This window comes from Musca autumnalis, unplaced genomic scaffold (assembly GCF_047663935.1).
Source record: "Musca autumnalis isolate F117 unplaced genomic scaffold, ASM4766393v1 scaffold_4, whole genome shotgun sequence".
NCBI lineage: Eukaryota > Metazoa > Arthropoda > Insecta > Diptera > Muscidae > Musca > Musca autumnalis.
The window spans coordinates 116937147-116951744 of NW_027411977.1; the positions used below are offsets into that span (position 1 = coordinate 116937147).

Sequence of the window (14598 nt, forward strand, 5' to 3'; positions counted from 1 at the left end):
GTTAATTATTCTTTTGGTTATTATTGTTGAACTAAGTGGGTTAATTTTTTATTTATCCATTCAATTTGGTCTTAAATAAGTCGACCAACTAATTTTTGCAAAAAACCCGACATTTTTATCACAACTATTTGTCATTTTTTACTAACTAATGCATGGAAAGTGTTCGTTTTCTCAGTTTGAAAACATTTCCTTGGCAAACTGTGTGTACCTCCGTCCGTATATATGCTGAGGGTATAAAAACAGCGAAAAGTTGCATGACATCAATACATATGAAATCATAATTCTCCCTTCTTCTTAAACGAATAAAAAAATATGAACAAATATCAAAAAAGAAAAACAATCACAAAGTTCATCACGACAATTTACAAGGTCGGCGGCCATAAATACGAACATACATACATAATAATGCTCTTGACACACAAATTACATTTCTATTATTACACACTGATTATTTGTACCCCCCACATGCCAGCCATTCCCACCCTATTTGGAATCTATTTCTAGTAGTATTGAAATTGAACGACAACAGCAACAACAACAATACGCATAGGTTGAATGAAATGGATGGTGAAAGTGAGGCGACAGCAACGTGTACAACAACAACAACATCAGCAACAGCAACTATGTCATCATCCGCACAAGAATATCAACATTTTGATCAACATTACCACATGACCGCAGAAATGGCCAATTCGCCGGCATCTGTTATTAATCGTTCATTTGATAATGTTTCGCCTCGGCCATATATCTCTATTGAAGGTATGTTCGAAACCACAAAAAACATGTTTTATGTTGTTGCTGTGTGTTCATCAGCTAGTAGTGCTACTTCAGCAAGTGTGTTACAACATTGCTTCCGAATGGATGTACATGTATGTATGTGTGTTCGTTCATCTTGTTCTGTTTTCGATGATGATGACGATGATGTTGATGTGGATAACGATAGGCCATTAATTCCTCATTGACGTTTACGTATCATCACCATTAGTATCACCGTTCCCAATGTCCCAGTAGTTGCAAATGTCTCCAACTGTATGTCGTTTCATGATTAATGGACAACTGTACTTACAGTCAAGTGCTCGATGGAATAGGATCTGATTTTGTTGTTGTGTTATTTGTTTGATAGATGTGCATTAAGCAGTTGCGCATTTCTTTGATGATGATTTTTATACACTTCACTATGGCATGAGGGGTATATGAAGATTATCATTAGTATTCGAAATTTATTTGAAGACATTTAAGTCTTGCATCCGAACTACTTGAATTAGGTCTTAACTGGTGATGTAAAAAAATTTGCATACTCTGTACGATGGGTTACTTTTTGTCTGCTCCATCCGACTTTGATCCTTTGCTTACTGGCCTGTATATCCTCCACCATAATATGGAGGGTATATTTAATTAACATTGTCAGACCGTTTGTAACACATGGATATTATCGCCGTAGACCCCACAAAGTATATATATTCTGGATCAACATGAAATTCTAGGTCGATATAACCATGCTCGTCTGCCCGTCCGTCCGTCTGTCGAATTCAAGATATAACTTGTAATATTTAAGAAAGAGCTTTATAATTTGGTGGAGAAGTTTTCATTAATCCTAGAATGTTTGGTACTGAAAAACGGTCATATCGGTATACGTTTTGGTATAGTTCTCATAGATCAGTATCTTCCGATTTTTATACCCTCCACAATATGGAGGGTATAATTAAATTTGTCATTCCGTATGTAACACATCGAAATATTAGTCGGAGACCCTATAAAGTATATATTATTGATCAGCATAAAATTCCATGTCGATTTAACCATGTCTGTCTGTCCGTCCGTCTGTCTGTTGAAATCAAGATACAGCTCGTATTTTAAAGATTTTAAAGATATCGGTCCACGTTTTGATATAGCCCCCATAGAACGGTACCTCCCGATTTTCGGTATTTTTAAGGTTTTAGCTTCATTATCCTACCAAAATGGCTGAAATTTGGTATTTAGTTATCGTTGGATGTATAAAACTTTCTACCTGAAATTTGTTGGTATAAGTCCACGCATTCATATAGCCCCCATAGAACGGTACCTCCCGATGTTCGGAATTTTGGAGGTTTCAGCTTCATTATCACACCGAAATGGGTGACATTTGGTATTTAGTTATCGTTGGGTGTATAAAACTGTCCACCTGAAATTTATTGATATAAGTTAACGCATTCATATAACCTCCATAGAACGGTATCTCCCAATATTCGGAATTTTGGAGGTTTTAGCTTCATTATCCCATCAAAATGGTTGAAATGTTGTAATTAGTCTTCGTTAAGGATATAAAACGTTCCAGCTAACATTTGCTGGTATAGCTCCACGCCTCAATATAGTCTCCATGAAACGGTACCTCCCGATATTCGGTATTTTGAAGGTTTTAGCTTCATTATCCCACCAAAATGGCTGAAATTTGGTATTTAGTTATCGTTGGGTGTATAGAACTTTTCACCTGAAATTTGTTGGTATAGGTCCACGGCTTCATATAGCCCCCATAGAACAGTACCTCCCGATATTCGGTATTTTGAAGGTATTAGCTTCTGTATCCCACCAAAGTGGTTGAAATTTGGTAATTAGGCGGAGCTAAGTACTTTCGTAGATGAAAGGTAACTAATTATTCCATTCTCTTTCAATTTAATTTTGGTGGAGGGTATAAAAAGTTCGATCCGGCCGAACTTAACGTTTTCATACTTGTTTATATTTTCAAGGTTTTATTCTCATTGTTCTTCCGAAACGGCAGAAATTCGGTCCAAAAATATGTCGGTAGAGACCTGACTTGTCATTCCTTTTCTAACACATCGAAATATTCGTCGGTGAGTAAATATGGGGATTTCTGATTTTTTTGTGGTGATGCTGCTCATCACCGAAACATTTCTGTATATTTTCAGATTTTTTTGACTAACTGTGCGCGTTTTAAAAAACGAATTCTGTAAAAACTATAGGCAAAGAAATACTCATAACTTCTTTAATATTGGACCAAATAGAAAATAATTGCACAGTGGGCTTGGGAAATTTTTTTGTGATTTAATATTAAAAATCATTTTTTATCTATGATTGCACTCTTTAATTTTCTTGATTTTTTTCTGTACTAAACTACGATTAATTACAAAAATTTTAAGTAGTATTTGGTAGTGCGGTTTGAATAATTACTAATTTTGTACTGCCGCCCGTCCGTCCGTCTGTTGAAATCAAGATACAGCTCGCAACTTTTAAGATAGAGCTTTGTAGTTTGTATAGAAGTTTCTATTACTCCTAGGATGTTTGGTATTGCAAATGGGCTATATCGGTCAACGTTTTGATATAGCCCCCACAGAATGGTACTAACTGATTTGAAAGGTTTTAGCCTCATTATCACACAGAAATTGCTAAAATTTGGTACTTAGTCTTCGTTGGGGGTATGAAACTTTCCCCCAGAAATATGTTGGTACAGGTCCACGCCTTAGTATAGCCCCCATAGAATGGTACCTCCCGATTTTCGTAATTCTGAAGGTTGAGACGTCAATATCCCACCGAAAGACAGAATTTTGTTATTTAGTCGTCCATGGGATTATAATATATTCCAGAAGAGAATTATAAGTAAAGGTCCGTGGGTTCATACATTCCACATAGAAGCGTACCTGCTGATTTTCGGTATTTTGAAGGTTTTACCGAAATATCAGAAATTTGGTATTTAATCTTCTTTGAATCTAAAAACTTTCCATTGTTCCATTTTACTTCAACGCAACTCGTGGTGGAGGATATAACAAGTTCGGCCGAACTTAACGCCCTTCTTACTTGTTCGATTTTAAATATGGTTTAGCACCAGCGTTAGTGGGTATTATTGAATGAAGCTTTATGTTATACCCGTGATAGGTTTAGCCATTGCATATCTCAAGTTCAAATCACCCTTCGTATTTAAATAATTGTCTTTCAAAGAAAATATCGTATAATGCCCATTCATATAATTCCCAAGCTGTATTTATGTGATCATCAATTTAGTTGGTTTATTGTACGGCTGGTACAATAACTGCTGAACCATTTTCAAAATCGAAAAATCAAACACTTTTTAAGATGCTCAAGGTAAATTCCTAAATAAAACAACAAAACAAATGTTAAAAAAATTATTTATTTATATCGGTAATACATTTTACATAATTTTGAAATCACGCAACAATACATTGATGTAAAGTAAAGTCACGAAATTTTGGGAGTTGATGCGAGTGTCAGAAAAAAATTACACCTAACCTTTCGTTGCTGGCCCATCGTAATGAGTATTAATGACAACTTTTTATGGACTTTATGCTTGACAATTCAAAAATAGGTTTCTTTTACCTCACTTCTTCGGACCATTGTCAAACCGAGGAGGATTTTAAATTTATCAACAGATTTTTTCTGTAACCTTTCTTTTCTCTTTCGGACTTTGTCGGATTTTTCGCCCATTGATGCTGTTTAGGATTTATTATCGTCCATGTCACCAGTCTTTATCCTCGAAAATTAATTTGAAAGCCGTTGAACTCATAAGTTTAGCAAATATAGCGATTATAAAACAGTAGGACCCTGAAATTCGTCTACTAATATATAGCATTTTGGACCACGGGACATTTCTGAAAATTTTGTGAAAAATGCATGGCATTAGGTTCAGTAGTTTTGGAAAAAAAGTATTGAAAAGAGTGAGCGTGTACAACAGTTTTCAAGATAAAACATATTTAAAAAAGTGGACGTGGTCCGGTATTTTGGCTCCAAATATGTACATAGGGTAAGCTTGGCTTATACATATACCCAGCAAAATAAATTGGAAGCAGTGCAATGTAGACTACTTCTATCACGGCATGTTTTGATGCAGTTCAAACGGAGTCATGAAAAAGGCACTCCATTCCTCACATTTTAACCGCTTTTGGATGCAATCCAAAGAATCACATCCATTTGCAGTTAAAATGCAGTGCCAAGGGTCAGTTAAAATGCAGTGCCAAAGGGTTAGTTAAAATGCAGTGCTATGGAGTGCATCTTTCAGTAGTCACGCTCTTGTAAAAATCATGAGTGACAATGCATAATTGGATGCACTTCCAGATTACTTGTACATATAATTTAACTGCATCTTTGGAGGCAAACATTTTGCTGGGTAGCGTTTAAATGAAAGGCGTGGGAAAGATACCCCACCTTCTCCGAAATTCATTAAATATACATAAACATTGAGCTTTTGTTGCAAATTGGATGAAAATCGGTTCAGTTGTATTGGAGATATAACAAATTTAAACAAGTAAAAAGTCGATAAGTTCGGCCGGGCCGAACTTTTTATACCCTCCACCATAAAATAGTCTTAATTAAAATGGAATAATTAGGGTGCTTTCACAATTTTAGGTGGAATAACTTTTCGACAATGGATAGACTCCTACTGCCTCCCACTATAACGCTAATTCCTGATGGCCCACAACAAAAATTTCATCACGCCATAACGCGAAAGTTCGACTCACGGCGGATCTGTCCTTCGGGGTTCATAATATATTCACCAAGGCCTTTCTTCCCCTAGAGGAATTTTCCGTGCCCCAGACTTTCACCTTCATTTTGTTGCACAGTGTTTTCTAATCTAATCTAAAAAAATGTGTTCAGCTAGGTGAAAGGTACCACCTACGGGGCTATATCAAAGAGTCAACCTATCTTTAAATTTTTTGGCGGAAAAGTTTTATAGCTGCAGGGAACTTCAAGAGTCAAATTGAAGGTAGTTTCATGAAAACAATGTAGACCTTCAAAAATGGACCCATGTTGACGAATTTTAGTGAAGAAATTTCGTGACCACTGAGAATTCCCGAAAATCGGGTGGTACAGTTATATGGGGGGTATACCAAAACATGGACCTATGTATAGTGACGATTATTTTTGAACAGATAAAATTGTAGCTTAAATTCTCAAAATACCGATCATTACAGCTAGTTCGGTTAAAAATTGCAGCTAAAATTCTCAAAATACCGAAAATCGGGAGATACCGTTATATGGGGGCTATACCAAAACATGGACCTATGTTGACGATGTTTCGTTGGAGACGTTTTATGACCACTGAGAACCTAAAACGGCAAATTACAGCTAGTTCGGTTAAAAATTGTAACTAAAATGCTCAAAATACCGAAAGTGGGGAGGTACAGTTATATGGGGGCTATACCAAAACATGGACCTATGTTGACGATGTTTGGTGGAAATATTTCATGACCACTGAGAACCTCAAATGTCAAATTGCAGATAGTTCGGTTAAAAATTGTGGCTAAAATTCTCAAAATACCGAAAATCGGGAGGTACCATTATATGGGGGCTATACCAAAACATGGACCTGTGTTGACGATGTTTTGTGGAGATATTTCATGACCATTGAGAACCTCAAATGTCAAATTACAGCTAGTTCGGTTACAAATTGTTGCCTAAATTCTCAAAATACCGAAAATCGGGAAGTACCGTTATATGGGGGCTATACCAAAACATGGACCCATGTTGACGATGTTTGGTGGAAATATTTCATGACCACTGAGAACCTCAAATGTCAAATTGCAGATAGTTCGGTTAAAAATTGTGGCTAAAATTCTCAAAATACCGAAAATCGGGAGGTACCATTATATGGGGGCTATACGAAAACATGGACCTATGCCCATATCCTTTGGGATATAAGTTTGTTGATCACTAGGAACTCTAAGTGCCAAATTATAGCTAATTCGGTATGCAAATGTGGCGAAGAACGTCATAATACCTCAAATCCGGAGGTACCGTTATATGGGGGCTATACCAAAGAGTGGACCGATATAGCCCATCTTCGAACTTGACCTGCCTATGGAAAATAGACCCTCGGGTGCAAAATTTCAGCACTCTATCTCAATTATTGCGGACGCTAGAGTGATTACAACAGACGGACAGACGGACATGGCTAGATCGTCTTAGAATTTTATCCTGATCAAGAATATATATACTTTATAGGGTCGCAAATGATTAGTTCGATGTGTTACAAACGGAATGACAAACTTAATATACCCCCATCCTATGGTGGAGGGTATAAAAACAGGGGTGGTCGGCTCTTTAGGCTCCAAAGAAGTACCTAGATTAATAGATTAATCCGTAAATTTTTAAACCGGTACATGCGTAATTTTTGCAAATAATTCGTTTTTTTTTTTTAAATATCGCATATGGGAGGTACCCCTTCCTCTCTGAAATTCAATAAAATATGTAGGATGTTTATAGGGGCTACCCTGTACATTCCCTGACAATTTCAGGAAAATCGGTACAGTAGTTTTTGAAGAAAAAATTTAAAATTGAAAAAAGTGGGCGTGGTAAATTTTTCTTTCCATAAAAATCTAATTTGGGTTATGACTGCATTTGATTTTTATACCCTACACCGCTATGTGAGGAGGGTATTATAAGTTGGTTTTGGCCAAAAAGTTTGTAACGCATCGAAATAATGGTCGTAGACCTATACTTATATATTCCAAAATGAATGTCTTGACGAGCTGAGTCGATCTGGCTATGTACGTCCGTCCATCCGACCGTCTGTCCGTCTGTCCATCTAAACATTGTAATCACGCTACAGGTCGAAATTTTGCTCGAATCATCACCAAATTTTGGGTGTTGCTGAGTGTCCCGGAGGGGAAGAAGCCTATTGATTTTGGTGATGGTCGGATAATATTCAGGGGTCGGAATGGGCAAAAAAACTTATTTGGAGAAAAAGTCAACGTTTTATTTCAAAGCGAATATCTCCGCATCTATAAGGTTGCTATACCCCTTATAGATGAGGAGATATTCGCTTTGAAATAAAACGTTGACTTGACTTGACTTAACAAAACCTGCTAATTAAAGCTGATAATATCGTCGGTTGTCAAACAACGAAGATATCTTTGTGAATAAATCGGTTTCTAGTAGGGGTATTTCAACGGCAAAGCTTGTCAATGGAAGAAGAAAATATTACCTTTACATTGGTGTAAAGTAGGTAGGCAAAGGTGGTCAAACAAGGGAGATACCACAATAGTCGGTAGTGCACACAATTCTTCCATTTTTTGCGATCACGCTACAGGTTGCAATTTTGATCGGATGGTCATGAAATTTTGGTTGCTTATGGGGGTCCCAGAGAGAAAGAGGCATATTATGTTTGGTGGTAGTCGGATTATATTCCCTAAAAGAAATGTTTACCAGTGAAAAGCTTATGCACAGGGGTAGTGGTGTAAGAGTGACACATCTCAAAAAATCCAGTTTCGAAAAATAAATATTTTTAGAGGATTTTAGTCACATTTTCTACCGAATTGATTGTTAATTGGAATTTCTTGTTCCTAGAAGATAAAGACATAATCGCAAAAACCAGTATTACACAATTTTATGTACAACATTGCTGTAATTTTGTTTTTGTTTTCAGAGGATACATAAATTAATTATTTCTATTTGCTTCAATACAGTTTGTGATAGAGGGCAAAAAGCGTTCGGTTCGGCCGAACTTATCGCCGTTCTTACTTGTTTTTCTTGTGGTTTTTGTAGAGTTATAGGCAGTTTGCCTAGTTTCGATTTGAGATAAAACATAAAGTAGTAAAACCAAGCCAATTGCTATAATAATATTGGAAAGCTCCTGCTATAGGACCAAATCATACGTAATACACCCATATCCTTCCCACCTAGTTTGAATATATGCAGTCGATTTAATACAAAATGTTTATATATATATTTCTATGTCATATGTTCATACCCAGATAGCATTTAGAAGACTGTTTTTTCAAAAATCACATTGAGGAGTCTTTTTAGAGTCCTTTTGGTGATCAAAAATTGATTAAGTCGCTTGTGTGATCAGAAAGGGACTCGAAAGTGACTCCCTGTAATGATTAAAAAGAGTTCAATTTAAAATACAACAACAAATGTGTAGCAATCACAAATAAATCATTGAGGTGTTTAAAATGTGACAATTTTTTGTTATTTATTGTCACATTTTGATCATCTGGAAGATTGAAAAATGCTTAATCAAAAAAGGGTCATACAGGTGTTTGAAAAGTGATTATAATTACCCAGATAGCATTTAGAAGACTGTTTTTTCAAAAATCACATTGAGGAGTCTTTTTAGAGTCCATTTGGTGATCAAAAATTGATTAAGTCGCTTGTGTGATCAGAAAGGGACTCGAAAGTGACTCCCTGTAATGATTAAAAAGAGTTCAATTTAAAATACAACAACAAATGTGTAGCAATCACAAATAAATCATTGAGGTGTTTAAAATGTGACAATTTTTTGTTATTTATTGTCACATTTTGATCATCTGGAAGATTGAAAAATGCTTAATCAAAAAAGGGTCATACAGGTGTTTGAAAAGTGATTAGAATTATGTATACTCTGATCATATTTAGAACAGTTAGGTGATTAAAAACTGATTGTTTTGTTTTATTTTTATTTGGTTGTAATTATTTATAAATAAAAAAATAAAATTCTCATATACACTTTCTACAAAATTTTGATATAAATGTAACGTATAATATTATAGATACAGACAAACACAACACAACAGGTTTTGCCAAGTGAAATGAAGAAGCAGTATACTAACCACCAAGCAACATAAAGGATAATTAAAAGACATAACAAAGCAGAAAAGACTATAAAACAAAGGAAAGAAACAAAGAAGAATAAAAAGAAAATTTTTTTAATTTATTTCGTCTAACAAAAAGACTCATAAATGACTCCCTAAAGACTCATAAATGATTATAAACATGACTCTAAAAAGACTCGAAAAAGGGTCCGAAATTAACCAACAAAACACCAATAAATGATTGAAATACGACTCGAAAAAGACTCATTTGCGATTTGTTTAGAAGAGTCGCCTGAGGTTATGTTTTCCTACCGACAAAGGAGTCATTTATGATCAGAAAATGAGCTCATATTCTAGCTTTTTAATCGTGCAGTCGGATCAAAAAAGACTCGAATTTGATTAAAATTTTCAAAAAATGCTGACTGGGTATGTATACTCTGATCATATTTTGAACAGTTAGGTGATTAAAAACTGATTGTTTTGTTTTATTTTTATTTGGTTGTAATTATTTATAAATAAAAAAATAAAATTCTCATATACACTTTCTACAAAATTTTGATATATATGTAACGTATAATATTAAAGGTACAGACAAACACAACACAACAGGTTTTGCCAAGTGAAATGAAGAAGCAGTATACTAACCACCAAGCAACATAAAGGATAATTAAAAGACATAACAAAGCAGAAAAGACTATAAAACAAAGGAAAGAAACAAAGAAGAAGAATAAAAAGAAATTTTTTTTTAATTTATTTCGTCTAACAAAAAGACTCATAAATGACTCCCTAAAGACTCATAAATGATTATAAACATGACTCTAAAAAGACTCGAAAAAGGGTCGGAAATTAATCAACAAAACACCAATAAATGATTGAAATACGACTCGAAAAAGACTCATTTGCGATTTGTTTAGAAGAGTCGCCTGAGGTTATGTTTTCCTACCGACAAAGGAGTCATTTATGATCAGAAAATGAGCTCATATTCTAGCTTTTTAATCGTGCAGTCGGATCAAAAAAGACTCGAATTTGATTAAAATTTTCAAAAAATGCTGACTGGGTATAGACTTTTTTTAAAAATTCCTGAACACTATTGTCATTAATTATTTATGTATGTATGAAGGAATCATTAAAATGTTATTCATAAATGTTTTAAATGCAGTCACTAATAAAATTTATTATTTTTTTCTACTTTTTCAGGTAAGTTAACAAAATATTGAAAATATTATTGGTAAGTTTACATTTCAACACTGCGTGGGGCAATGTAGAAATTGATTTGCTTTAAAATTTACTCATATGCATACATACATATGTTTATAGTATCTAAATTGCTATAACAACAATAATCGACTAATTAAATAAAAATTAACATCGTTGTTAACAATGTGTACGATGTTGTTTATTTTCAGACGTCTGTCACAACCACACCAACACCAAAATACATATAATAATATACATATTTATATAATATGATATCTAATGATTTTTTCCTTCCTAAAAGGGACATTAAAATTTCATTAGCTTTGTGTAATGTTAATTAATTTCATGGAGTCTATTATAAACGCAGTTTATTTCACATCGTGTTCACACGGACCTTTCAGCAAAACAAAGCGGGGCGAATGAAACAACGTGAACATCATTTATGGTTTTTCTTTGCTTCATCATAATATTAAAATACAAAACAGTTCGCTCAGGCTTTCATTCCGCCATCCGAACAAAACACCATGCCATGAGGCAAATAAAGTTTCTTCTCTATTTTATATTATCTTTTGTTTAATAACTTTGTAAAATGTAAGATACCCCGTTGTCTACTATGTTCTCTTCGCATATCACGGAAAATGGTTGTTTCCCTTTTTTGTTGTTGTTGTCATTCATTAACAGTAGCAACCACCAAGGAATAAGCCAATTCTATTTTTTGTTGTTTTTGTTTTGTTCATCTATTGCGGTTGTCTGTAATATACTTGGTATTTTGATACGGCAATGCCTAATAATAATAACCATAAAAATGAACATGATTCATGTAAACATTATATAGTCGTTTTGTTGTAATACCAGGATATTGTGCAGAAAATTGCAATAAACACCTATCATTATAAGGTTTATAACAAAAAGAAAGAAAAAACCCCGACAGGGATATTTTTGCTATTTAAAAGCTAATTTAATTTTTATATGTATTCTCCAACAGTTTAGAAAAAATTAAGCCGAACTATGATTTCAAATAAAGTGTATTTTCTTTATTGTTTCTTTCAACCATGAAAATGGACAAGCAAGGGAACTTTTGGTTAACTTAACCATTTCAACACGATGTATAAGTAGCTTGGATACAAATATAGTTAATTCCTGTATTATTTTTTCATTCATTTAACTAAGTTTTAAGCTAAGTTCTTCCAAATTGTTATCAAGGCGCAGAAAATGTCCACCACATCCATTTGATTTGCGTAGGCTAAATACTCTGCAATTGTTATTAAAGGCGGTCAATATATAAATATACGAAGGAGACAGATTTTGATATAGATTTATAATCGTTTTTCCCCTTGAAAAACGCCGACTTTTTGAGTGATAAGTGACTGACTGAATGACTGACTCATCATCAACGCACAGACAATACGTCTGATGCTAATAGCTTGAAATTTGGTCGGTAGGTTACTGTTGGTGTGAAGGTGGGAGAATAGAAAAATCGGCCTGGATATTTTAAATAATATTTGTTGTTCGATTTACGTAGCGGCTGCGGCGCTTTTTCGATTAAAAAAAATATTTGCATATTTTTACAAACATTTTTTATTTTCTTAAATAGTGAAAATATTTTTCAAAAATCGCGCGATTGTTTCAAAAATTTTTTTCGCTGCGTCGCTTTTCGATTATAAAAAACATGACGATAATTTTGAGTATCCTTATAATATTTCTGAATGCTCATGTATAATGATAAGAAATTTAGATTCCTCCATGGTGTATAACAATCTAAAAAACTTAAAGAATACTACCTCTCCTGGACCAGATGGAATCCCAGCTTGTATATTAAAACACTGTGCCGATAATCTGGCGTTACCTCTATCGATCATGTTTGATAAATCACTAAATTCTGGATATTTCCCAGCTATTTGGAAGGAATCTTTTATTGTTCCCCTTTTTAAGTCAGGCAATAAAGCAGATGTGTGTAACTATAGAGGCATTGCAAAATTAAATGCCATACCAAAACTATTCGAAAAACTTATCACGGACCTGTTATGTTTTCAAGTATCCTCTGTTCTATCAAAATACCAACATGGGTTCCGAAAAAATCATTCTACGGTAACAAATTTGTTAGAATTGACTACACGTGTAAATGCTGCTTTTATAAAAAGGAGTCAGACTGATTGTGTGTATACAGACTTCAGCAAGGCATTCGACAAAGTAAATCATGGTTTATTGATAAAAAAGTTACATCGTATGGGTTTCAGTGGTCTATTGTTGAATTGGATAAAGTCATACTTAATCGATCGAATACAAGTTGTAAAATTTGGTAGTGCAACTTCAAATAAAATTTATGTAACTTCTGGTGTACCACAAGGTAGTCACCTTGGACCAGTATTGTTTACATTATTTATCAACGATTTGCCAGACATAATACACTATTCTAACGTCCTAATGTATGCGGATGATGTAAAAATATTTTATTCCTTGAATCATCCTTCTGATCAACTGAAACTACAGCATGATCTTGACAGTTTTTATCAATGGTGCAACATCAATCTATTGGAATTAAATATTCTAAAGTGTAAACTCATGTCATTCTACAGATTACAAAAAATCAACACAAATTACTACTTTAACGAAAATATGTTAGAATCTGTCGATAGTATCAACGACCTTGGTATCCTCTTGGATCGTAGATTGGACTTCAGGGAACATATTTCATTAATTACAAATAGAGCATATAAAAACCTCGGCTTTATCAAACGTTGGAGCAAAGAATTTTCCGATCCAGCAGTTACTAAACAGCTATATATATCATTTGTTCGTTCTCCTTTGGAATATGGATCAGTAGTTTGGGATCCAGCATATTTCATACACTCCAAATCTATTGAATCTGTACAAAAGCAATTTTTAATGTTCTGTCTTAGAAATCGAGGTTGGAACCCACAGACATTGCCATCTTACGAATTTCGCTTAAATTTGATTAAATTACCAACTTTAAAAAGTAGACGCACGATGCTAAATGTTACATTTTTACTAAATGTCATTCAGGGGACGATAAAATCAGAATTTATTTAAACGTTCCTTTCAGGCCAACTCGTCATTATCAATTTCTACAAATAAACTATTTCACCTCCAACTATGCTAATAACGATCCTTTGCGACGTATCTTTGTCGAATTTAATAAGTTTTATCATCTCATTGATCTGTCTGAAAATCGACATTCGGTCAAAAATAAAATAATATTATTCCTAAATACTTAAATTGTTAATACTCTGTTAATAAATTCTGTATATAGTTATTTTGTATTTAATGTAGTCTGTAAGGGTTTTTGTAATCTATAGGCTTAAGCAATAAAAAAAAAAAAAAAAAAAAAAAAAAAAAAAAACATATTTGCATATTTTTACAACAACTTTTTATTTTCTTAAATATTTTCGCATGCGGCGCTTTTCGAGTTTGAAAAATATTTGCATATATTTACAAAAACTTTCTATTTTCTTAAGAAGTGAAAATATTTTTGGAAAAATCGCGCGATTTTTTACGAAAATAATTTCGCCTGCTGCGCTTGTCGATTTTAAAAAATATTTGCTTATTATTACAAAAATTTTCTATTTTCTCAAATAGTGAAAATATTTTTGAAAAAATCGGCCTATTTTTTACAAAAATATTTTCGCCTGCGGCGCTTTCGTTTAGAAAAATATTTGCACATTTTTACAAAAACTTTGTATTTTCTTAATTTGTTAAAATATTTTATGTAAAAAGTCACATGAAATCGTTAAGAAATTTCTTTCCTTCTTTATTATGAAATGGTAATTTTTCAAATAAATTTGCATTTTCTTAAAATCGAAAGATATGTTTGTAGAAAATGCCACGATTTTATAAAAAAAAAAAATAAATAAATAAATAATAA

The 14598-nt window shown here is 33.6% G+C and overlaps 1 protein-coding gene across 15 annotated transcripts in view; it reads left to right on the forward strand.

Annotated features, from left to right (window-relative positions):
- The window catches only part of LOC141403343 (uncharacterized), a 564369-nt gene that overhangs the window by 313133 nt on the left and 236638 nt on the right, over positions 1–14598 (forward strand). For 12 of the 15 annotated variants that reach the window (XM_073985610.1, XM_073985615.1, XM_073985619.1 and 9 more), the window contains one exon: positions 505–759. In XM_073985610.1, coding sequence (XP_073841711.1) covers positions 505–759 — 255 coding nt within the window. The remainder of the gene's footprint in view (positions 1–504; positions 760–14598) is intronic. The other 3 variants (XM_073985614.1, XM_073985624.1, XM_073985618.1) reach the window with 1 other exon arrangement.